This window comes from Anoplopoma fimbria, chromosome 9, assembly GCF_027596085.1.
Source record: "Anoplopoma fimbria isolate UVic2021 breed Golden Eagle Sablefish chromosome 9, Afim_UVic_2022, whole genome shotgun sequence".
In the NCBI taxonomy this organism is placed as follows: Eukaryota; Metazoa; Chordata; class Actinopteri; order Perciformes; family Anoplopomatidae; genus Anoplopoma; species Anoplopoma fimbria.
The window spans coordinates 26,020,114-26,044,050 of record NC_072457.1 but is presented as its reverse complement, the minus strand read 5'-3'; the positions used below and the strand labels follow the sequence as shown (position 1 = coordinate 26,044,050).

The 23,937-nt window shown below is 43.9% G+C and overlaps 1 protein-coding gene across 1 annotated transcript in view; it reads left to right on the top strand.

Annotated features, from left to right (window-relative positions):
- Window positions 1-23,829, top strand: part of crebbpa (CREB binding protein a) — a 40,949-nt gene extending 17,120 nt beyond the window's left edge. Inside the window, 29 exon segments of the mRNA XM_054605339.1 lie at window positions 2,101-2,344; window positions 4,494-4,607; window positions 6,508-6,756; window positions 7,332-7,431; window positions 7,609-7,746; window positions 7,914-8,031; window positions 8,189-8,360; window positions 8,736-8,798; window positions 9,219-9,340; window positions 10,063-10,275; window positions 10,564-10,729; window positions 10,732-10,901; window positions 11,215-11,394; window positions 12,479-12,650; window positions 13,031-13,149; window positions 13,338-13,577; window positions 13,981-14,069; window positions 14,888-14,968; window positions 15,422-15,478; window positions 16,032-16,109; window positions 16,205-16,272; window positions 16,686-16,836; window positions 17,754-17,900; window positions 18,001-18,114; window positions 18,282-18,447; window positions 18,786-18,953; window positions 19,344-19,505; window positions 19,743-20,024; window positions 20,313-23,829. Of these exon segments, the coding sequence (XP_054461314.1) occupies window positions 2,101-2,344; window positions 4,494-4,607; window positions 6,508-6,756; window positions 7,332-7,431; window positions 7,609-7,746; window positions 7,914-8,031; window positions 8,189-8,360; window positions 8,736-8,798; window positions 9,219-9,340; window positions 10,063-10,275; window positions 10,564-10,729; window positions 10,732-10,901; window positions 11,215-11,394; window positions 12,479-12,650; window positions 13,031-13,149; window positions 13,338-13,577; window positions 13,981-14,069; window positions 14,888-14,968; window positions 15,422-15,478; window positions 16,032-16,109; window positions 16,205-16,272; window positions 16,686-16,836; window positions 17,754-17,900; window positions 18,001-18,114; window positions 18,282-18,447; window positions 18,786-18,953; window positions 19,344-19,505; window positions 19,743-20,024; window positions 20,313-22,571 (6,402 nt within the window). The 3' untranslated portion in view covers window positions 22,572-23,829.
- Window positions 23,830-23,937: the final 108 nt, after the last annotated feature.

Genomic DNA, 23,937 nt, shown 5'->3' with positions numbered 1-23,937 from the left:
TGAGTCTGATTCAGTTTAGCTCATAGGCCCATCATTTTAGATAGATGTTAGCTGCTGCTGGAGAGTAGTGGAATGTAAATGAGAAAAATGACAAACAACTGTTGGAACAGTAAACAAAACATAACATTAATATTTGAATTACTTTAGTAACAGGACTCAGGGCTATAAAGTAGATTGTGATGTAATTCTATAAACCTAGTGCTGCTAAATTATTCTATTACCTTTTTATTATCATACGTCTGTCTTTCCAAAAGGGCCTGAGTAGCAAAGGGGGTCCTGTGAGGGCCCCGCCCTACAGTCAGGGTGCCACAGGGCCCGACCAGCAGCTAAACCCTCAGCAGCAGCTCCAGATACTCCAGACACATATTGAGACATTACCATAGATATAATAACACTCATGTTGGTAGACACATTAATTTCACTCAATACCACTCATGCTATAATCATATTTTAAAGTTACCAGTTTATTAATGACAAAATAAAGTCATTCTTTCACTATTGGGCTTTCTTTTCCCTAATGCTTAAGGCTAAAATGATAATCATAGATATTATAATGATTACTAATAGGGTTATGATCATTTATTGTCTATCGATGGAATATACCGTGATTAAATCATAAATGGAGATATCATGATATGCATGTTGTCTAGATGATGATAACTGTTACCTTTGCACTTAAGTTCAGAAAAGAAATTATATCATTATATAAATTGTTATCATGATATTGAATTAGGATAGAGAATGTTGGCCTTATCGCATATCCAAAATTATTTATTAAACATGCTGATCTGTCTTGATGATTTGGAACTCAGTGTTCAACCCTTAAACTCCCAAAATGAACATGCCAATGTCCATCTGTAATTAGTGTTTCAGGACTAACCATATTCTACAATCAATAACAAGCACAATCTATTAAATACCCACCCTAAGCTGAAATGAAACCAAACTACCGATTATGTTTGGTGACTGCATTGGTGCAGAGTTGTTCACGTCCGCATCCTGATGGGTCTTAGAACAAAAGAAAAAATCAATACCTTTTTATATAATCCAGTGTTTTCTAATAATTAGCTACAGTCTAAGGGCCGCCGCAGCTTCATAATGGACTGTGTCGTTGTGCGTCGAGGATGGCTGAAGTATTTCGTCTTGGAAAGGCCCGGGGGAAGGAGGTCCGTGGCTCTAGCTGTAAACTTTACTCCACCCTTCGCCCAGACCTGCCAGTACCCGGGGCTGTGGACGTAGTCCTCGCTGCAACCTCTCTCCCTGCAGGGAGGACGGGGCTTCCGGCGCAACTGTCAACTGGTGCAGACTTTTCTTAGTGTGATGGTTGTGCGGCGATGTCGGCAACCCGCCCACCCGTCTGAAAACGCAGGTTCTGTCTCGTTAACAAGCGTGTTGGGCGTGATTATTTTGCTGCGTCATCACCATTCAAATCTATACAACCAATGTGTCATGACTGATGTATTCAACTTTTAAAATGTACAAAATTCAAAGTGAATATTCCTGTATTTCTTCATAACGCAATATTTACCACAGAACAAAATTGCATCGTCATTTTTACTGTCATTAACCGTCGGTAATACTGAGGCCGACAGCAGCCTGCTACACAACAAAGGAGCCAAAGACTCTGAGCAACAGCCCACGTTGTCTTTCATTTGACATCATAGGAAGTCTTCTCCTTGTCAAACCTAAAAACAAGAACACATGTCCTGTTCCTCATGTAAGCCTTTTGAACGGGTGAGAGACGGGACAATACACTGTCTGCCATGACATGTTGTGTTTACTTCTTCTCTTGTTTACCATGATGTAACACTGGCTGCTGTCAATCAAACACAGACATGCCTCTCCAGCCAGCTGAGACTCAAGGAGTATTTCTGATTTCTCCCCCAAACACCTTATTTTTCCCTTTTTGATGTTACAAAAAATATAAACAATACATTAAAAAAAAACTCAGTGGGATTATTCTTGACCACATTTAGGGATGACTAAATGTGATTTCAGTTGGAAGTTAACAGTGTTGTGATATTGACAGCCTCACAAGCTACAAAAACCCAACCCATTACAACTTTTGACATTTGTCATTTTTCTTTGTCAACCACGCAGCCGGCGGCGATGCTCCCGCTGGCCGGCGGCGGTGTCGTGGCGGTGTCTTCAGCGGGCCCCACAGCCGACCCAGAGAAGCGCAAGCTGATCCAGCAGCAGCTGGTCCTGCTGCTTCACGCACACAAGTGCCAGCGGCGGGAGCAGGCCAACGGGGAGGTGAGAGCCTGCGCCCTGCCGCACTGCCGCACCATGAAGAACGTCCTCAACCACATGACCCACTGCCAGGCCGGCAAGTCCTGCCAGGGTGAGTTGGACCATTTGAAGCAATCAGATAATGAATGAATGAAATGGATAATTTCATGGGGTTGAACAGTTTTAGAGATCAACTCTCTTTTTTAAGACTGTTTAAGACAAAAAAGGCCATCCAATGTTCATGGCAATCTTGACAAAGTAAACAAATACATTATGGTTATAAACCATTTGATATCTAGGTATTGTGTAAAATCTCTCTCCAGGGATGGGGGCTGGAGATGATAAGCAGACAGTGTTAGCTAGCTAGCTAGCTAGCTTTGCACTCTGTCAATCAACCAATAGGCAAAAAGTTGAGCCGATAACACACTTTGAATGACAGCCCCTTTATGTGCATAATGTATAATGTAAAAGGAAAATAATACAGAAATGAGTTTAGGTAAATAAATAAGGGTAAAAAATGTAAAGGAAAAACAATCAATACATTAATAAATACAGATAAATTAAAATAAAGATTTAAAAAAGTATGCGGTAATATTCCAAGTTCATGAAAGTTAATAAATAAAAAGGGAAAATTAAATAGAAGAGTATTTAAATACAGGAATCACTACAAAGATAAATAGATAACAAGGCATATGATGACAAAAATATCACTTCATGTCAAATGTTAACAATTCCTTAATGCCTGCATTCATAATTATTTTTGGTACATTTGATATCATATTAATTTATTAATCAAGTCATTAATTTCATTCCATTTTGGCAGGTTCCTCCAAAGTCAGGTGAATTAGGAACGAAGAGTTAAAAGCACTCTTTTAAGCGTCTAAATTAAAAGCTACACAATAGATGATGTAAATACTCTGTTAGTCCTGGTATGGATGGGTTTTACACCCACCACATTTAGAAAACAACAGATGAAACAAGCACGCAATGGAAAAAAAACCTCATATGGGGAAAATTGCATCCACATGATGAGGATTCCCCTCTTGGGAAAATTATGTTGATTGGATGTTGAGATTGGGCAGTAAATGTAAAACTCCATACCGAAATGACAAATGTAACCCACATGGAATATTACTAATATTTCAAGTAGGAAAGAGAGGGTTAGTGGCTTTTGAAATGTTATCTTCATGACCTTCATGACTAAATGTTCCCCTTAACTCCTTGATGCTCATACAGTGTCTCTGCCTAATGTAGACATGGTGATTTCCATCCATTCAAAAAACCCACAACTCTCGCCTCCTACCTGCTTTCCTACTTGCATGTCTTCTGTTTCTCCCTCCACTTTTTTCTTTCTCTGGATCGGTGATATTGTGTGTTTCTGTCTGCCGTTGAACCACCAACTCGTGTCTTCCCTCGGTCAGCACCAGCATTGCTGTAATCAAAAATCCCCCTCAAGCTACTCCCACTTATATTTGTTTCCACACCTTTGCTCCGGCCTTGGACTTGAATGCTTAAGATAAATATCATGCCAAACATACTCAAAGGGCCAAGGTTAAGTGTGAAGGAGTCTGTGTCTATGTTACCTGCACGCCAGCTCGTTTCCTCTCACTCAGGATCTCTGCTTCTCTTTGCCACTGAATCAACTGTAGAGAGAGATTTTGTTCCCTAACACACACAGTTTTCCCCTCTTAAGATTTTAGATTTCTCTTTCTGTTGCTTCATTTTCACCTTCAGGACCATGAGTGCTGCATCTGAGCTCTTTTTCTTTGTGCATTACTGCATGTGTAACCTACAAAGAGCCACCAACATGATAGTGTCCTGCTATGTTTGAGTCTTTGCCAGTAGTATTGACCATCTTATGACGACACTTTTTAATTGTTTATTTGTGCATACTTCTTGGAGCCGGGGAGTAATCGTATTGGTAAACGGATAATATTTATGTGCGTCAGGCAGCTAGCAAGGCTGATTTTAGCCTGCTGGTGATTTCTTGTCAGATTAGCGGCTAGCACACCGGTCTCAGTTTGTTCATTCACGCACCAGAAACAACAAACTTCATTTTCCAGGAAACCCGAGACTCCAGACCCCCCCTAAGAAAACTTTGTTTCTCAAATGCTGCCACGATAAATAGAGATAATGGGACATTTATGATATTGAGTTGACATGGCCCATCTCTAGAATAGAGCACTTGGTGCCAAACTGTCAGCATTAAAATGCTAAACCCTGTTGGTCTCTATCTTTCCGTCTTTTACTTTTTGTTGCAGTGGCTCACTGTGCGTCATCCAGACAGATCATCTCCCACTGGAAAAATTGCACAAAACACGACTGTCCCGTCTGCCTGCCGCTGAAGAACGCCAGCGACAAGCGCACCCAGCAACGTAAGTACAAGTAGCAGGCTCCGGCCCTCTGTGGCTTTACCATTGTGAAGTCTCAACGCACCACAGACGCCAGACGCAAGGCTGAATTACTTCCATTGACTGGGCTGAATAAGCTGGACATCTAGACATGGCGAGCTCTGTGTTGGTCTGACAAAGGCCACAGTCTTTATCTACAGATTCTGCTGCTATATTGACCTCTAGTAGTCCATAGTTACAGCCTTAGAAAGAATTACACCTGCTTTTGGCTTTCTTGAAATCAGCTAGATGCAACGATTTGTATTTTTATTGGTTGATTCTGATTTTCTTTCTAACTATTATTGACCGGAGGCTCAAGACCAATTTATTTTTTCCACCACCCAGAAAAATACTTTCAACCAAATCAATGTCAGTGTAAACAGTCTTAAATTCTAAATGTAACTTCAGCTGTCTAGCTCCACGCTTTCAGCGGTTGAGCTGGTTGTTGTAATTAATCTGAGCTGCATGATGGGAATGAATTACAATATAACTTTACTTAGTTGACCCAAATGTTTTTAAGGTTGTTCCGTCACAGCTTATTTTAGACCTGCAGTTGCGACAAGTTGCGTGCTTTATGTCTTCTTCACTCGCCCTGAAGAACTTCCACACCAACCAGAGTGTGTGTGTGTGTGTGTGTGTGTGTGTGTGTGTGTGTGTGTGTGTGTGTGTGTGTGTGTGTGTGTGTGTGTGTGTGTGTGTGTGTGTGTGTGTGTGTGTGTGTGTGTGTGTGTGTGTGTGTGTGTGTGTGTGTGTGTGTGTGTGTGTGTGTGTGGTTACTTTATTGTTAGCGGACGTAAAACTATCCTGCAGTGCAAATGTGAAACTTGGCGGTTTTGGTCGGCTGTTTCATCTCTGTTATTGTGCGGTTATAAATAGAATATTTCTGTATTTTTCTATTCAGGCAATTTACTGCTCCTCCACATTTACTTAAAGCACTCAGTGAGTAAGAGTATGGTCCTGCTGGGCTTGTAATCTGATACACAAGAGGGTTAGGAGTGTGATGGAGGGAGAGAGGGAGGAAACGGAGAGCGTGTGCTCGAGGTGTCTTGCTGAGCCATTGGCTGTCGGGCTGTTTACTGCTACTCCCCTCTAGAGCAGAGCAGAATTTGACACTCTCCTGTCCTCGTACTAAAACAGTTTTTGTTTCTGTTCTGTTTTCCACTCTCTTCGTGTAACTGGTGTCACAATCTCACAGTCTTTTTTTTTTTTTTTTTGTCCAACCATCTTTTCCATAACTTACACTGGTTCCTTTTACACTTTCTCTCTCATTTTTGTTCCCCCTCTGTATTTTGTTTCTTTACGTCACCCCTCTGCTCAGCATCTTTCATCACTTAAAGCATTCCAGGGCTGGTCTGTCCCTGTTTGGCTTGCATGTTAAAGAACATGACTCCGAGGCTTGTCTCTCCTGCCAACACAAGCAGAATGCACTATTTCTTTATCCCACCTCCTCCGATTTGTGTCTTTTCACAAACTAAGAGATTTTTTATTTAGCCCGACCAAAGCCTGAACCCAGAAAAACATGCTAATACTCTGTCCCCTGAAGGGATTTATGCATTTATTCAGTTCACTGCTTTTTCAGTCGTTTAGCCTTACATTATGTTCTTACTGTATCAGTTTGCCAAGTGACTTCATCTTGCCAGAGGTCAAAGTCTGTACGCATGTGTGTTTGGTTCTAGGTCCTGGCTACGTCTTGTTGCTGTGTCTTCACCAAAGCACATTCTTCTCATTTTATTTTATTGGGCTTGGCACACAGCATCAACATTTGCATTTTGTGTGTGTACTTAAGCTGGTGCAGCAGTAGAGTTGTTTATCAACATTTCAAATTGTTTGTTCAGTTTGATTGTATTTGAGTGTTTTGGCCTGACGGCTGCGTCTCTCTCCACAGCCATGCTGAGCTCCCCCAATACGGGCCTCCAGAACCCCATGTCCTCTGTTAGCGTGGGCCAGCCCAGTGCTCCCACCATCAATACCTCAACACCCATAGACCCCAGCTCCATGCAGAGGGCCTACGAGGCACTTGGGCTGCCCTACAGCAGCCAGACCACTGGGCAGGCCCGGGGGGCCCCGGGACAGACAGCAGGCGCACAGAACGCACAGGCCCAGCTTCCACAGATGAGATCCATCAATGCACTTGGTAAAACAAAACAGCTTGATTTTCATCCCTTTATTTTCTTTAAGCACTTTAAGAAACCTTACAATATTGGATCCTTTCTCAAATGTATGTGTGTATGTATTGATCAACTTGTGAATGCACAGCAATAGAGCTGGAACCATTAATCGATTAGTTGTTAACTGTAAAATTTATTTGCAACTCTTTTGATAATCAATCGGGTTGAGTAATTGTTTAAGAAAAAAAGTCAAAGTTCTCTTATTTCAGCTTCTTAAATGTATATAGTTGTTGGTCTCGTCTCTCAGGAGTGATCGTAAATAGAATATCTTTGAGTTGTCGACAATTTAAAGACCAAACAACCAAATAACAAATTAGGAAAATAATTGATGAATTGACAATGAAAGAAGTCGATAGTTGCAGTCAAAAATGTATGTAAACAAATCTGACAATATCCAAATATGGCAGATTACTATGTATGTTTTTTTGTTGCATGGTAACTAAGTACTCTTCAGTTGTAGAAATGGCGGAAATATTTGATGTGCTCAAGTCATTTTGGATTCAAGAAGGGGCTGTTTACTCACAGTGCTCTGTATTAACAGGTAACCAGATGGCTCTTGGAGGTGCGACCCTGGCCGTGACCACTTCAGAACAGACGAACCTGCACACAGACTCCCTCCCCAACACACTCAACACTAACAAGTCAGTCCCAGCCAATAACAGCATTGCATTAGTTGATCCTAAATGTTTTTTCAATTGCAATAAGCTTTAAGTAGCTACTTAAAATACACACGTTCTGATGCAAATATGAGAAACTATATATTAAAAACGCAGAAATATAAGCTGTAACTTCTTACTGACGTCCTGTTTCGCCTCCAGTCAGCTGCTGTCAGACGGGTCAGCGGTGGGCTCAACGGCCAACCTGCCCACAGCATCACCCCTCTCTGCCACCGGCATCAGGAAAGCGTGGCATGAGCACGTCACTCAGGACCTGCGCAATCACCTCGTACACAAACTGTAAGTGCATCGCTATGCTGGAGAAATGTAACCGTTTGAAGTCGGTTGTTCGTCTCTTTATTTAATAGTCCCCGTCTGTTGACTGTTCATTCTAGACCCGATTTTTAAATGTATGTTTTTATGTGCGGTAGTAGAACATTGCTGCAAATTCTGTACTTCTGTGGCAGAGTACAAGCCATATTCCCTACCCCTGACCCGGCAGCTTTGAAGGACAGACGAATGGAGAACTTGGTGGCCTACGCCAGAAAAGTGGAGGGGGACATGTACGAGTCCGCTAACAGCCGGGTAGGTTTTTTTTAAACGGTGTCAACTAGGAAATACCTTGCTCACCTTGTCTAGACCAAACACGAAGCCCTTTTATAGAAGATCCACAAAAAACACAGTATTATTCGTTTTTGTCAACTTTACCATCCCCTTCCACTTTCCCCTTTTCTCCCCTCAGGATGAGTACTATCACTTCCTGGCTGAGAAAATCTATAAAATCCAAAAGGAACTGGAGGAGAAGAGGCGCTCAAGGCTACAGAAGCAAATCATCAACCAGGCACCTATGGCCGCCCAGGGGACCCAGCAGCCCGGCCTTCCTCAGCCCAGTGCCTTCAGCCCTAGGCCACAGAGTGAGTACAGTGTTGACAACGCTAAAAGAATTTCGGGAAAAGTAAAAAAAAAAAAGAGATTCTTCAAACATTTTGGAATCGTTTTTTTAGAAAACTGTTGGTGTCCTTGATATCCCTGATATTTTATGCAGTTTGTTTCCATTTTTGTTATTAAAATGAATTCTTCGTATTTGCCCTATATCCAGATTTATCATGTTCCATTTTTTGTATTCTTGTAAAAAGTTAAGAATATTTAACCCTAATATGGAAAATCATGCAGTGGAAATGTTGATTCGATTATTTGGCCTTTTTAATTTCAGCCGTCTGTGCTGTTCTTTAAGCTGTTTTTTTTTGTTGTTGTTGTTGGTTCAATTGTTTTTGCTTTTTGCTTTATAGATGGACCTGTTCCTCTGCCCAACATGCCAAATCAGATCATGAATCGCATGCAGGTGTCCCAAGGTATTTGCACACAGTATTTTCCTTTTCAGATACAAAGAAAACAAAGATGTACAAATGAAGAGGAACAGTAAAGATGATAATGATAAAGGGACAAATACTCGGCCACATTATCAGGAAGTCTGAATAAAGAAGTGTCAGGGAAGCAGAACACATTCCGTGAAGATTTCATGAAAGGCACACGAGCACAGGGAAGAGAGAAACATTGTGCAAGTACTTCAGCATACATACTACATAACTGTAGCTTAAGCGGCCTGAAAATTGACATCTGCTAAGGTATAACTTGAACTGAAAGTTAATGTATGTGTGTTTTTTATGTATAAACTTTCACCATTATCTTTGATTGTATAAGTTCCTCTGCACTCATTTTTTTTGAGTTCTGTTTGTCCATTGCTGAACATTTTGGTGCACTCTTCCGTACAGGAATCAACCAGTTCAACCACATGGCTCTGCCCAATGCCCAAATATCCCAGACACCGATGGGAGCCCGAGCTGCCTCACCCATGAACCACCCGCAGCAAATGAACATGAGCTCCGTTCCAGCGGTAAGAGAAGGCAGAGGGGCACATAAATCACAGCACACACACACACACACACACACACACACACACACACACACACACACACACACACACACACAGGCATATCAGTAACATGAGCTAACACACAGTTGTTGCTGGTAAATCCACGCTCTGTCTGCACAAGTTACCTCAGGCTTATTAAAAATGTAGACGACTGATCAGGTCATGAGCTGCTGAATGTAAAGAACAACACTATAAAGTGTGCAAAAAGTGTGATGAGCTACATATTGCCTTAATCGTTCATCAATCATGTACAAATCATTAAAAGCAAATACTAATTACTTATTATGTAATAATATGTTATTGCATGTTATGTTATTAAATGTAAATGCAAAAATCTCTAATGGTGTAAGTAATTAAAGAAGCTAATGCCATCAGTCCGGATTTGACCTGCTTTTCTGTGCGCCTAAATTAAACAAAGCAATAGCCTGTTTTTCTTTTTATAACAAAAATTATTACTATAGTAATTTTAATAGACAATATAGACCTCATCTGGAAGACTGTGAAAGAGAGGGAAGTCTAGTTACACACACACAAACACTGCTGTGGCCTTATGGTAGATGGTAGAATGTCATTGTACATGACAGTAATGTGATTGATCTCTGCCACGGCTCATGCTTCTGGTTTGGTCAGTGGACACTCCTGTCACGGTGCTCACACTAACACCACCCTTTCCTGCCTTGTAGATGGGCTTGTCTCCCTCCAGGATGCCCCAGGCCCAGGCCATGATAGCCGGACACGGCGGTGGTAACATGGTAGGCCAGACGGCCAGCCAGGGACAGTTTCTGGCTCAGACCCAGTTCCCTCCAGGATCAACTACAGTCACTGCCACGGGTGCCATGAATGTGACCGTGGGGCCCGGCATAGGCCAGCCACCTGCACAGGCTGCCGTCACCCAGGTGAGACATGAAGAGAGGTCCGATAACGGATTGGTTTGGCTGTTTTCGGTTACGCTATCCCCTTAGTTGTACTAATTCTGGGGAACTAAAACTCAAACTACTTTCACCAATCATACGACGCACTAATTGCTCTTAAATTGTTCACATGCCAATCACAAGGTGCTCACTAAACCTCAAATTGTGTGCGGTGTTGTTTGTCTGGTTGAACTTATGACTGTATGTTTGTCTGCTAATCTGGTGTGTGTATGCGTATGTCCGCCTGCCTTTTGTGTGTGTCCTTCTCTCCAGCAGCAGCAGCAGCAGCAACAACAACAACAACAACAACAACAACAGAGCGCTAACCTCCCCATGAATGCACTTGGCCCCTTGCTGGGCCCTCAGCTAGCCTCCTCCCAAACCCCTTTGCACACCACGCCACCTCCTCCTGCTGCCTCCTCCGCCTCCACGGCTGGGGGGTCACTAACCTGCCGCACCCCCAGCCCTCCAGCCGCAGCTCCACCCCCACCCTCCCTGGCCCTGCCCCCGCCCAGGGGGCCACCCCGCCCCGCCCCGCCCAGCCCCAACCCCAGGTGGAACTCCCTGCAGCAGCACAGACGCAGCCCCCACCTCAGCCCCCTACCACGCCGGTGAGACTGAGACCCTCAGCATGCCCTCCACTCTGACCCCTCCCATGCAATCTCCCATCCCTCTGACTGTCATGAACCAACCCGTCCCATCCACCTTTCTGTCTGATAACTGCATCTTCACCACTGCTTGTAGCATCCATCACAATGGGAATGTTAACATCTTTCAACAACGGAGCCATGAAACCAATATGGAGGCGCTCATCTGTGCTGTGGTCTCAGCCCTGCATGCAAAAAAAAGAAATAGAGCCGTTGCCAATACTTCATATTTGTCTTTTCTGTCTCTGTCTCTTTCCCTCCCTCCCTCCCGTTTCAGCTGTCTCAACCAGGAGCCAGTCTGGAAAACCGGGTGCCCACGCCGGCCTCAGCAGCCAGTGCCGACCTACACTCACAGCACGTCGGAGCAGACCTGCCTGTCCAGGAGGTCAAAACAGAGGCACACCATGACCAACCAGAGTTTGAGGCCGCTGGCGGCAAAACTGAGCCCAAGATGGAGGTGGGTTGAATCGATGTGTTCAAATACATGTCAATGATTCATCTATGCATTCGTTGATTTATGCTGCTGTAAACTCTTTTGTGCACTCTCTTTCCAATGATTCATCCTTCACTCCTAAAATAAAGTTTAAATAAAGCTTTACGTAGCCTGCATAGATTACCTTCATCTTAATTTTTCATCATCCATCTATATATTTGTTCATCAATTCATATATTTTACCATTTGATGTTAGTCCTTGTAAATTAATTTAAAAGACCTAACAAGTCCTCGGTCTTGTTGTTAAGGAGTTAATTTCTCCTTCAAATAACTGTTCTGTATCTTTTCATCTGAGGATAAGCATTTGCCAGTTTTTGTTACGGTGGGGAAAAAAGAAGGTTAAGTTTCAATTAATTTTCTGATTTTGAATACCTCAGATAAGTATCATCCCTGATACAGACCTTATTAAGCAGATCGGGTATCAGCCATGGTGTGATCGATCCACATTAAATAATTTCTTTGTCAATGACATTCTAAAGTTCTGTATTTATCAGTTGGACCATGACTCGTATGCTAGTTGTAGCTATCATGCTGCTGGCCTCAGTTTAAAACGAAATTGCAATGAGCTTCACAAAGTGATTTATTAAAATGTTATATTTGGGAAAAGGAGAGCACAGTTTTTGGATCATACATAGCGGCATACACGATGTACTGAAGTCTGTATCAAGAGAGAAAGTTTGATCTGGGCATCCTTCATTTTAAGAAAAGCTAAACGCCTGCACACTGACTTCAAGCCACAACATTGATTGAAAAAGACAAAGTCAGATCTTCACCTGAGTCAAATGGTGAAGATTCATCTATGTTGAAAACGTTGCCTAATTGAATGCATGTTGTTGCATTGACACTGCTTTCAAAATAGGCTTGCATCTACATGATACGTGTATAATTACACTCCTTTGTCTTTAGTATTTAGATTGTCAAGATGGACAATTTCATGGGATGATCATCAAACTCTTGAATATTGGAGATAAATGCTATAAGTCATCCAACATTTTGTAATGTTAAGTTTTCAAAACAGTCTCTGATATAATGGTTCTTTTGCCTGTAGACTGAGGAAGACTCTGCTTCAACATCGGTTAAGAAGGATGAGCCAGAGGAAAAGCCGGAGCCAATGGAGGTGGAGGAGAAAAAAACAGAAATTAAGACAGAACCCAAAGAAGAGGAAGAGGGTGGAGCCAACAGCTCAACCGCTTCATCCCCCTCTCAGTCACGAAGGAAAAGTGAGTCTGCCGCCAACGGATGAATACAATTTGTGTAGAGTCTGACCGATCCCCTCTGTGAGCGGAGAGGCTTTTTAATACATCAACTCTGGGCCAACTGTGAGACAGTCGTGGCTTATTATGAGTTTTGCACTGACTCTGAAAATGCAGCTAGGCCAGAATTTGATGTTGCTGTTGTTTACTAACACGTCAACAGTTTTACTAGGTAGTGTTCAGAGCGTCTGTCGTCTATGTGAAGTTTCAGAATAGAAAACAAATGTAGCCTCTGTTTTTTTTTCTCTCCACATTTTTCCTGTGAAGTAAACTCTGCTTTCTCCCCAACTTTTGTCTTTTTTAGATTACTTACACGTTCCTAACCTTGTCCTTTGTTCATTTTTCAGTCTTTAAGCCAGAGGAGTTGCGCCAGGCTCTGATGCCGACTCTGGAGTCTCTCTACAGGCAGGACCCCGAGTCACTGCCCTTCAGACAGCCAGTAGACCCCATGCTTCTGGGTATCCCTGTACGTAGCACACATGCACTTGCCACCTAACGTTGTTACTTCAAACACAACCCTTGAAATGATTAATGTGTTGCTCATGGGACGTTGTTAAATGTTGTACAGTTTTGATGGATGCCCGTAATTCAGCTGCACTACTTTCCCTCTATTGATCTCTAATACAAATGTTTCATTTGTTCTTCTCTCCCCAGGACTACTTTGACATTGTTAAGAACCCAATAGACCTGTCCACAATAAAGCGCAAGCTTGACACAGGCCAATACCAAGAGCCCTGGCAATACGTTGACGATGTCTGGCTGATGTTCAACAACGCCTGGCTCTACAACCGCAAGACGTCCCGCGTCTACAAGTACTGCTCCAAGCTGGCCGAGGTGTTTGAGTCAGAGATCGACCCTGTCATGCAGGGCCTGGGATACTGCTGCGGGAGGAAGGTGAGATGAAGGGGGTGTTAAAGATACAGTCAATAGAGAATGGGATATGCTATTTGTCTGTTAGCCCTAATTGTCTGTTAAAAAAAAATGTTTGGTTCCATTGCTGCCTAATTACTAAAACGCCAATGTTTACTACTTCTGTTTTTGTTTGGTGCAACACAAAAACTATTTGACTCAGAAAGAAGACTACTAGTTTTACTTTTCACCATGCGATTGTGAATATTTTAGTGCTTTGTCCAAGTTGCCCAGCACTAAAAATGAGGCATTTAGATGCTAAACTAAACATTAGACTTTAAATACAAACTCACTGACTATTAATTTCCTACTCATGATGCAAAGGATTTCTAGAATGAATTATTATTTATCTTTTTCATCACTTTTGTCATCTTCCTTTTGTCTGCAGTACGAGTTCTCTCCTCAAACCCTCTGTTGCTATGGCAAGCAGCTCTGCACCATACCTACTGGAGGCACATACTACAGCTACCAGAACAGGTACACGCATCTGTGAATGCATAAATGAGTGTGTGTTTGTCCGCCGTAAACTCAACTATGTGGTTATAAAATAATACCACTGAATCATCTCCTACGTGTCACACATTTGCATGCACAGTTGTTCATTAAGTGGTTTCATGAGCAATAAATACACAGCTCAAATTGCTGCGTATTAGCCACCGCCTGCAGCCTGGGATCTGTTCCTCTGTAGCTCTAGAGGGACCGCTGTGAACCCGGCAGTAGTGTCATCCCGACAGCCTCGGCTTTAATGGCTCTGCCTCCAGGTCCTGGCACGGCAGGAGACTACAAAACGGTGTTTCTCACAACAACATTTATCAACAACACACTGAAGACTTTAAACCCAGAAGAGCGTCAGGCACAGAGCAACAAAGCTGTGTGTTGATTGTGTTGTTCTCAGCATCTATCGCGGGACTGACTGAAAATGTAACGCTTTGGCCACAAACAGCGTTGCCCATCAGTGCATTTTCCTCTCAGTTGAAATCCAGCAGATGACTGCCTGCACCACAATCCCTTGCACCCCCTGCTGCATAAACAGGGTTACTGCAGCCCCTTTTTTTCACACTTAAACTAGGCACTTTAAGGCAGAGCAGCTTAGTAGTGATGCCGCACAGACAACATGAGGCTCCTGCAGCGTAGTCCATTTACACTCTCAATGGGAGCTCAGGGTTTCCCCACTCTCTGTTAGAAAACATGAACATTTTATTTATTTATTTTGTGCAGAATTGTATTGAACACACAAGTAGCCAAATACTAAGTGACTGTTTAGTGTGCTGAATTTTAAATGTGTCATTTTGCAGGTATCATTTCTGTGAGAAGTGCTTCAATGAGATCCAGGGGGAGAGTGTGACGTTGGGAGATGATCCCGCACAGCCACAGACGTGAGTAAACTGGCTATTGATGAACCCACTTTTTGAAAAAAAAGTTGCTGTTGTTTGTGTTTAAAAAAACATTGTGAGGGGAGACTTCCTCTTGTCGAGGGTCAGGTCAGACTACCAGTTCGGCTTCAAAACAGCAAACATGGAGCTACTAGTCAAAGTCTTGCCTCAGAATGCTTCAGCGCAATTTGTAATAAAATAGTGAGAATGTCTCCTGCTGTGAGAAGCATGCCAGTTTGGTTTTTTTTTAATGGGATTTGCGTTTCAGATAAATCAACGCATGTGTGTCTTCAACAGCCTTTGAGTTTTTAGAGTTTTATTAAAGCGTGGCTCCCACACAGACTCGGCCAGCAACGAGATAAGCGAAGAGCATAGGACCGAAGAAAAAAAAATTCAACACAGTTTTTGGACGTGTCTTATTTTCTTCATTTTCCCTTCTTTTCTCCGACACTTCAGGATGATATCAAAAGACCAGTTTGAGCGGAAGAAGAACGATGTACTCGACCCTGAACCGTAAGTAGACACAAACCCTCTCGGTGAGAAGGAATAACACAGACTAAGCTCGTGTCATGTTCTTTCTGTTCTTCTTATTCAGTTAGTTTTCCCCTCTTGCATGTTCCCGATCACATCTTACATCCTTCACATCTGGCTTCGTGTTTGCGCTTTTGGTGAACAATTTGCACATTTCCTCTCTGGAGCCTTCAGATCAATCACTTTGGTTTCAGTCAGGCCTCAGGGCAACTCTGCAGCGCCACCTGCTTCGTGTCAAAACTCTGTCTGACCAACAAGTTTTTCCATCAGAGAACGCAGGCCCTTAGTTATTTGATATGCTATGATTGCCTTTCACATTGTGACTTTTTGCTGTTGCACTTTTTACTGCAACATTTTTACCATTTGGCCAAAACATTTAATGTAGCAAGTAAAGAGTGAGTCAGGTAGTTTTTTTTATTCATGTGTTATTCAGGGACACCTCGAAAGGAGACATGTAACACAAAGATATCTGTGGAGATCTGTGAACTTTTTATCTGATTTTAAAATGCTTAACTGTACGTTTGCTTCTCTTTAGGTTTGTTGAATGTAAAGATTGTGGACGGAAGATGCACCAGATATGCGTCTTACACTACGAGGTCATTTGGCCATCCGGGTGAGATGTCTTATATTTTTTGCATTATGTTTTTGCACATTTTATCTATGTTAATTGTAACATAAATCTAACTTCTCTCTCATCTCTCTTTTCAGATTCATCTGTGACAATTGCTTAAAGAAGAGTACAAAAACGCGAAAGGAAAACAAGTTTTCTGCAAAACGTAAGTTCAAATCTCTACATATGTGTTTGAAATGTCAACGGATTATAGCAGTTTAGTCTCTCAAGCACTGAAGACACAAGATAATATAAACCATCTGCACATGGGCTACATAAGTCTCTCTCTCTCTGGCTTTTTTCTTTTTTTTGATGCTGCCCTTGTGGTGTCTTTGGTATTTTCCTTTGGTGTTTGTAGACCCTGGAGAACAATATTGACCTTTATGGCATATGGTGCTAAGAGATTCAAGCTCTCGTTGACCCACATAAATCTGTTCTTGTGTTTTTCTTGTTTAATTAAATTGAAGGCTTCTGCAGTAGTTATTAAGTATCTAATGTGTATCCCCTGCTTTTATTATATACTGGTTAAAAAGAATTGCTGTTTTTCATAGATTTCTCCTGTGTCTTTTTACACTGTAGGGCTGCAGTCGACACGATTGGGAATGTACATAGAGGACCGTGTGAATAAATACTTGAAGAGACAGAACCACCCAGAGGCCGGAGAGGTGTTTGTGCGAGTGGTGGCGAGCTCTGACAAAACGGTGGAAGTAAAACCAGGCATGAAAGCCAGGTGAGAGCATCACTGACAGGAAGACAAGCGAACTGGGTGCATGTTATGTATGCCTTGGTGTGTTTGAGCATTTAATGAATTTATACTTTTAATTACTGGATCATTGTTTAGCAACTAAACGTGCCTTGGTCAAATAAATGAACAACGAAAGAGTCATCCGTCAACATGAGAGATGCCATATTGTTGTAGTCAACCAAATACCTGTCTCGCCCTCTCTGATTTGTTGATCCACTGTCACGGCTCGTCTTTGTCCTGAGCCTACTTTTATTGTCTCTGCCATGCGTCGCTGAATGCCCTCTGTAAGGCATTTGTACTGATTGTAGAACCTGCCTGTTTGATCAGACGGCGTGCACACCCTCCCCGAGTACCTCAGAGGGTTGTTCACTGTTTGATCCTCACACACGATCAAAGTCTGCTCGTCCCCATCCTCGCAGGGAGGAGGCCCCCGTCCGAGAACCTGTTATCTTCAGGTTGACTGATTTAGGGCTGGTTTTCTTTTTATTGACTCTAGTTCATTTCAATTGAATTGTCCCATTATCCTCCTATGTGTCGTTAAAAGCAGCGACACACAAGGCAACTTCCTGGGCTTTATAGTCACAAGAAAATAAAAAAAAGCTTTAATTTTATACCGTTTATATAGTCTATTATACAGATAATACAGATTTTAAGTGTCTTTTGTGGAAACATACCTAAACAGCCTGGCTATGTAACAGAAACCATCATATATTATCTACAGCTTTGCACAGTCGGCACCTTTTGTATGAGTGTGTTGTGTTCAGAGTACACCATCATGATATGTTTTAGCTGGCAATAACCGAAGACAAAATAATAAAACACGTTCTAGTTTCACTATCTAACTAGAGATCACATTTTGTTGTTCCCATATTTTAATATTTGATTGTTCTTCATTGTTACAGGTTTGTGGACACAGGTGAAATGCCCGAGACCTTTCCCTACAGAACCAAAGCACTTTTCGCCTTTGAAGAGATTGACGGCGTGGATGTGTGCTTCTTTGGCATGCACGTGCAGGAGTACGGCTCTGAGTGCGCATTTCCCAACACTAGGTCTGTACAGCGGATTATTGTCCGTAGCACATGGCAATAAATTACTTTAAATAATTTTTATGAGTGAAATGTACCATGTTCCCTCTCTCCACCTCTGCAGACGGGTCTACATATCATACCTTGACAGTATTCACTTCTTCAGACCTCGGATTCTACGAACAGCTGTGTACCACGAGATTCTCATCGGCTATCTAGAATATGTCAAGAAACTCGGGTAAGCTTCGCTCTAATGCTCCTTTTCCGCCTCACCAGTTGAAAGAAAAACCATGCGGAGGAGTCTCTGGAGTGAACTTTGTGGTGTGATTTAGTTTTAAGGAAGCAAATGTCCTGATTTAACACTTGGTCTCATTGGTCTTATTATTGTTCTGTGTATATCCGCAGGTATGCCCAGGGCCACATCTGGGCGTGTCCCCCCAGTGAAGGAGACGACTACATATTTCACTGTCATCCTCCTGACCAGAAGATCCCCAAGCCTAAGAGGCTGCAAGAGTGGTACAGGAAGATGCTGGACAAGGCCTTTGCAGAGAGGATTCTGCATGACTACAAGGTAAGGAGGCGAAACTTTGTTTTAAATACTTATGCAAGGCTGACGTCTGAATAAGCGGCTTGTAATATTTAAAACGAAGGCAACATTTCAGTGTGCATGCAAAACTTTGATATATTTGTGAGGGGAGACAAGTGTTATCTTGTTACTTTTTTAATTAACTGCATTCCTGATCACATTTCCTAGCAGCTCTCTGGGTGAATAGTTGAACACATTTGCTCTTGTGTTTGTAATAACAGGCAAACATATTAAATATGTAAAAGCTCAGCATGTTGGATTACTGAAAACGAATAAAATACATCTTGAGTAACTTGAGTTTTCCATGTATTTTTTCCTCTCAGGACATCTGCAAACAGGCGACAGAGGACCGTCTGACCAGCGCCAACGAGCTGCCGTACTTCGAGGGCGACTTCTGGCCCAACGTGCTGGAGGAGAGCATCAAGGAGCTGGAGCAGGAGGAGGAGGAGAGGAAGAAGGAGGAAAACACAGCTGCCTCTGAAACCCCTGAGGTGCGAACATTGTGTCATGGTTTGATGATGTGGTGCTATCAAAGTCAGAATTTACAACTCCACTGTCTGGTACCGTTTTGTTGTGTTTGACAGCCATATTTTCACTTCTAAGCTTCTATAGATTTAACAGTCTTTCATAAACGACTCCTTTTTATACCTTGGAATATTGTTTTCAACATGTCTAATAATGAGAAGTGGAATTAAGATGACAACACAATGTAACTGAAGAACACATGTTAGGACGAAGATAAACAAAAGCATACTGTAATGAGAGAATGAGGCCTACCTTGGAGCAGCTGGAGCGATGATGTCAATGATCGACGTAGGGAAAATATGTGAAAATGTAAAAAGCTGTTTTCTCCAATATTTGTCGTTGTATATCTCCTACAGGGTACGCCAGGTGACAGCAAAAACGCTAAGAAGAAGAACAACAAGAAGACCAATAAAAATAAGAGCAGCGTCAGCCGAGCCAATAAGAAGAAACCTGGGATGCCGAATGTAGCCAATGATCTGTCCCAGAAGCTTTACGCCTCCTTGGAGAAACACAAAGAGGTTTCTATTCTTTCTAATAGATATTAGATATTAAACTATTTTGATGATAAACAAACATTTTCTAAATAATAGATAGTAAATAAAGGGCAATAGTTTGTCCTAACTATCTGACTTAATAATACTTTCAGTCTAGAAGTAATGATTTAGAGCGTACATTTTTTTACATGTTTTAATGGCAGTTTCAGTTTTGGTTGAGCTTCTCTAACTCACATTTCTGTGTCTCTCTGTCTGATGAAGGTGTTCTTTGTGATCCACCTCCACTCTGCTCCCATGGCTAACACCCTGCCGCCCATCGTTGACCCTGACCCCATGCTCTCTTGTGACCTGATGGATGGCCGTGATGCCTTCCTGACTCTGGCCAGGGACAAACACTGGGAGTTCAGCTCCCTCAGGAGGTGCAAGTGGAGCACCATGTGCATGCTGGTAGAGCTGCACAACCAAGGACAGGACCGCTTTGTGTACACGTGCAACGAGTGCAAGCACCATGTAGAGACACGCTGGCACTGCACTGTGTGCGAGGTGAGTTACTACGACCACGGTTGGTATAATGTGATGTGTTTTTTACACAGGAATGACATCTGTCAGTGTCCTGTGTCTGAAACTCTATGAAAAAAATAAGTTGAAGTCTGTCAGTGTTGATAACAGAATAGACAAATGAGGATAAATCCAGAATGATATTTATATACTACTTAAAACACTGATGTTCTTAACGGCATGAGTACTTTTATGAAGCTCTTGACAAAAGTATTTATGAGACTTGGTTAGGCTTGTGTTAATTACTGTGTTCCCGTCTGCCCTTTCCTGCAGGACTTTGATCTGTGCATTAATTGTTACAATGTGAAGGGCCATGAACACCAGATGGTGAAATGGGGCCTTGGCCTGGACGACGACAGCAACAGCCAGAGTGGAGAGGCCTCCAAGAGCCCGCAGGAGAGCCGGCGTCTAAGTATCCAACGCTGCATCCAGTCCCTGGTCCACGCTTGTCAGTGTCGCAATGCCAACTGCTCTCTGCCGTCCTGCCAGAAGATGAAGCGGGTGGTGCAGCACACAAAGGGCTGCAAGCGCAAAACCAACGGTGGCTGCCCTGTCTGCAAGCAACTTATCGCTCTATGCTGTTACCACGCAAAGCACTGTCAGGAGAACAAGTGTCCTGTCCCGTTCTGCCTGAACATCAAGCACAAGCTACGCCAGCAGCAGCTGCAGCACAGGCTCCAGCAGGCCCAGCTGATGAGGAGAAGAATGGCCACCATGCAAGGCAGAACAATGCAACTACCGTCCCCACCGGCCACAGCTGCTCCCAGCACTCCCACTTCCCATACCCAACCCAACACTCCTCAGCCAGCCCAGCAGCCGCTCTGCAACCAGCCGCAGACCCCCAACGCAGCAGGGGTCATGTCCCCCTCTTTTCCCAACAATGGCCAGCCTCAAACACCGGTGTCCCAGGGAAAACTTGGCCCCCAGGCTTCACCTCTACACCAACAGCAGTCCCCTCTCCCACAGCCGCCCCAGCCACCTCAGCAGCTACAGCAGCCGCCTCCCCTTGCTGCAGTCAAGATGGCACGGCACATCGAGATGATGGCACAGGCCCAGCAGAACCAGCAGAACTACCGGGTCAACATGAACGGCCTAACCATGAACCCCCAGCAGCCACAGCAGCGCATGCCCGGACCGATGCAGCCCACCATGCAGATGGTGCCGGGGCCAAGGGGACCACAGGTAATGCAACCGGGCATGCCTCCAGGTCAGTGGCCCGGAGCTGTAAGACCGATGCAGGCAGCTCCGACTCAACAACCAGGCCTCGTCCCAGGCCAGACCCCACAGCAGGCCATGACAATGCAGCGAACCATGCTAGCCCCCGGCCAGCAACCGCAGCAGGGTCAGAGGATGTTGATTCCACAGCAGCCTGGTGTCCGGCCACAAACGCCCCAGAGGCCCGGTGCTATTGCACCCAACGCCTTGCAGGACCTTCTCCGCACACTCAAGTCTCCCAGCTCGCCCCAGCAGCAGCAGCAAGTCCTAAACATCCTCAAATCAAACCCTCAGCTCATGGCTGCTTTCATCAAACAGCGAACAGCCAAGTACCACGCCAACCAGCCGCAGCAACCAGGTCAGCCACAGCAGCCCGGCATGCCAACAATGCAGGCCATGCCAGGAGGGGCGGTGCAGAGGCCGGGGATGCCCCCACAGCAGCCTCAGCAGCCTCCTGTGCAGGGCATGGCTGCATTAGGGGCTCAAGGGCAGCTAATAAACGCAGCTCACACCACCAACCAGATCCAGGAGCTTTACCGCCGGCAGCTCTTAAGACAGCAGCAGCAACAACAACAACAACAACAGGGAGTGATTCCTCAGGGCCATCCTGGCCAGTTCCCTGCTCAGGCGCAGGGTACAGCAGCTACATACTCCCAGCTTCGTATGCAGCAGCAGCAGCAGCAGCAGCAGCTAGTCATGCAGGCAGGTTCAGGAGCCGCTGGGGGACCTATGGGCCAGCTCCCACCCATGGCTCAGCTGGCCCAGCCCGGCATGGGAATGGACTCCACAAAGAACTTACTGCATCAACGAATGCTCCAGCAGCAACAGCAGCAGCTTCCGCAGCAGCAGGCCATCCTCAAGCAGCAGTTGGGCTCTCCCGCCCAGCCCAGCCCCATGAGCCCCCAGACCCACCTTCTGGCTGGCCAGCCCCAGGGTGCAGCCCACCTACCCGGCCAGCCCACATTAGCCAATGCCCTCAACAACCAGGTCCGCTCCCCCGCGCCGGTCCAGTCCCCCTGTCCGCCCTCGCAACAGCAGCCCCAGCAGCAGCGGCCACATTCCAGTCCCTCGCCGCAGGTCCAGAACCAGCCCCAGCCCTCGCCGCAGCATCCACACCCAGCACACTCGGGTTCCCCCCACCCGGTACTCGGGGGCCCGCTGTCAGGGTCCATGGAGCAGGGACACTTGGGGACACCAGAACAAAGCGCCATGCTACCGCAGCTTAACACGCCCAACAGAGTGGGACTGAACAGTGACTTGGGGTTGGTGGGAGATGCTACAGGGGACACTCTGGAGAAGTTTGTGGAGGGATTGTAGCATTTCTGCTTGGAACTAAAGACACAATCTCTCTCCCAGGGCCTCCCACCCCTCCCCCTCCCCTCAGACTCTTTGCCCCGTTAGAGGGCTTTGTTTGTTCTTTCTAAGGTTGAGAAAGTTTTTTTTTTTTTTTGTACGGACGTGTAAAAAGTTTCAACTGTTGTAAAAAGAAAAAAGAAAATTTGGTCGAGGGGGGGAGAAAAAAAGTCAACACTTTGAGGGAATGTAATTGTTTCCTAAAGGTTGGTTGTTAAATGAAATTTAAACGACAAAGAATATATTTTTTGGTTGAGACCAAATGTGTTCAATACTCAATTTATTTTTGGTTGGTTTTTGGTATGGTTACATGCCTTTCTCGTTTCTTTTTCTTTTTTAAAGAAAATGTACAATTGCATTATATTATTCATATCTTTTTATTTTGTACCTTTGGAAAAGAAACTTAAAGCATTGTGTGTTGAAACTGTAAAATAATTTGTCTGGGAATTGGGCCAGGTTTTCGTTCTCTTCTGAAGCTGTCATTCCTGGCAATTGTACTCTAGTGTTGTACCATTACTCCAAGACGGTGCGTTCAGGGACCGCTCCCCTCCTCTTTGTGTGTATGAAGAGCACTCAGTTGTATTGAAATAGGAAATGGACTGCGGCAGTTGTTTATACACGGGCATGTATACAGGTGCACCTGATGACACTGACACAAACTCTCACAGTCACTAAAGTAACTACAGCTCCGACTGGTTTCACAAACACAAACAAGAACTGCAACCCACATCTCAGTGACCTGGAATTTGGAAAGATCTGTCTGGCAGGTGTAGGACATTGTTGCTTTGACATTAAAAAGAATTTGTCATACTTTTTGTCATAAAAATGTTGTAAAGTGTAAAGAGAGTGTGAGAAAGAGACCAGCCTCCTAAGCTGAGGTGGAATGATCGCCGGTTGTTTGTAGGCCGCATCTCTGACGCTTCATCCTCTAAATTTTACACTAAGCTGTGTGCTTTCTAGGGATGAAGGGACAATTTGAGATCCACCCTGAGGAAAACTACGTTATCAACCCGCATTCCTCCCTCGCAAAAACTTGAATTAGGGGGATTTACTTTTTCTCCTATTGTAAATCAAGTTATTAAGCAAAATACTATAAATATAAGGAAGAGAAAAAGAAAACACTGTATAAACTGCTTAAAAGACTCATTTCTTACTTATATACCATATTGTTAAATAAACTCTGTGCAGCAGAAGAACTCCAGTACTCTGTTGACTCAATAATGAGGCATCACTCTTGTGTACTACTTTGTGTTCATTTGTTTCAGCTCAGCAGTGTTTGGTTGTCATCATTAATGCTGGGTTTGAAAACGTTATGATGGAGAGAACACTT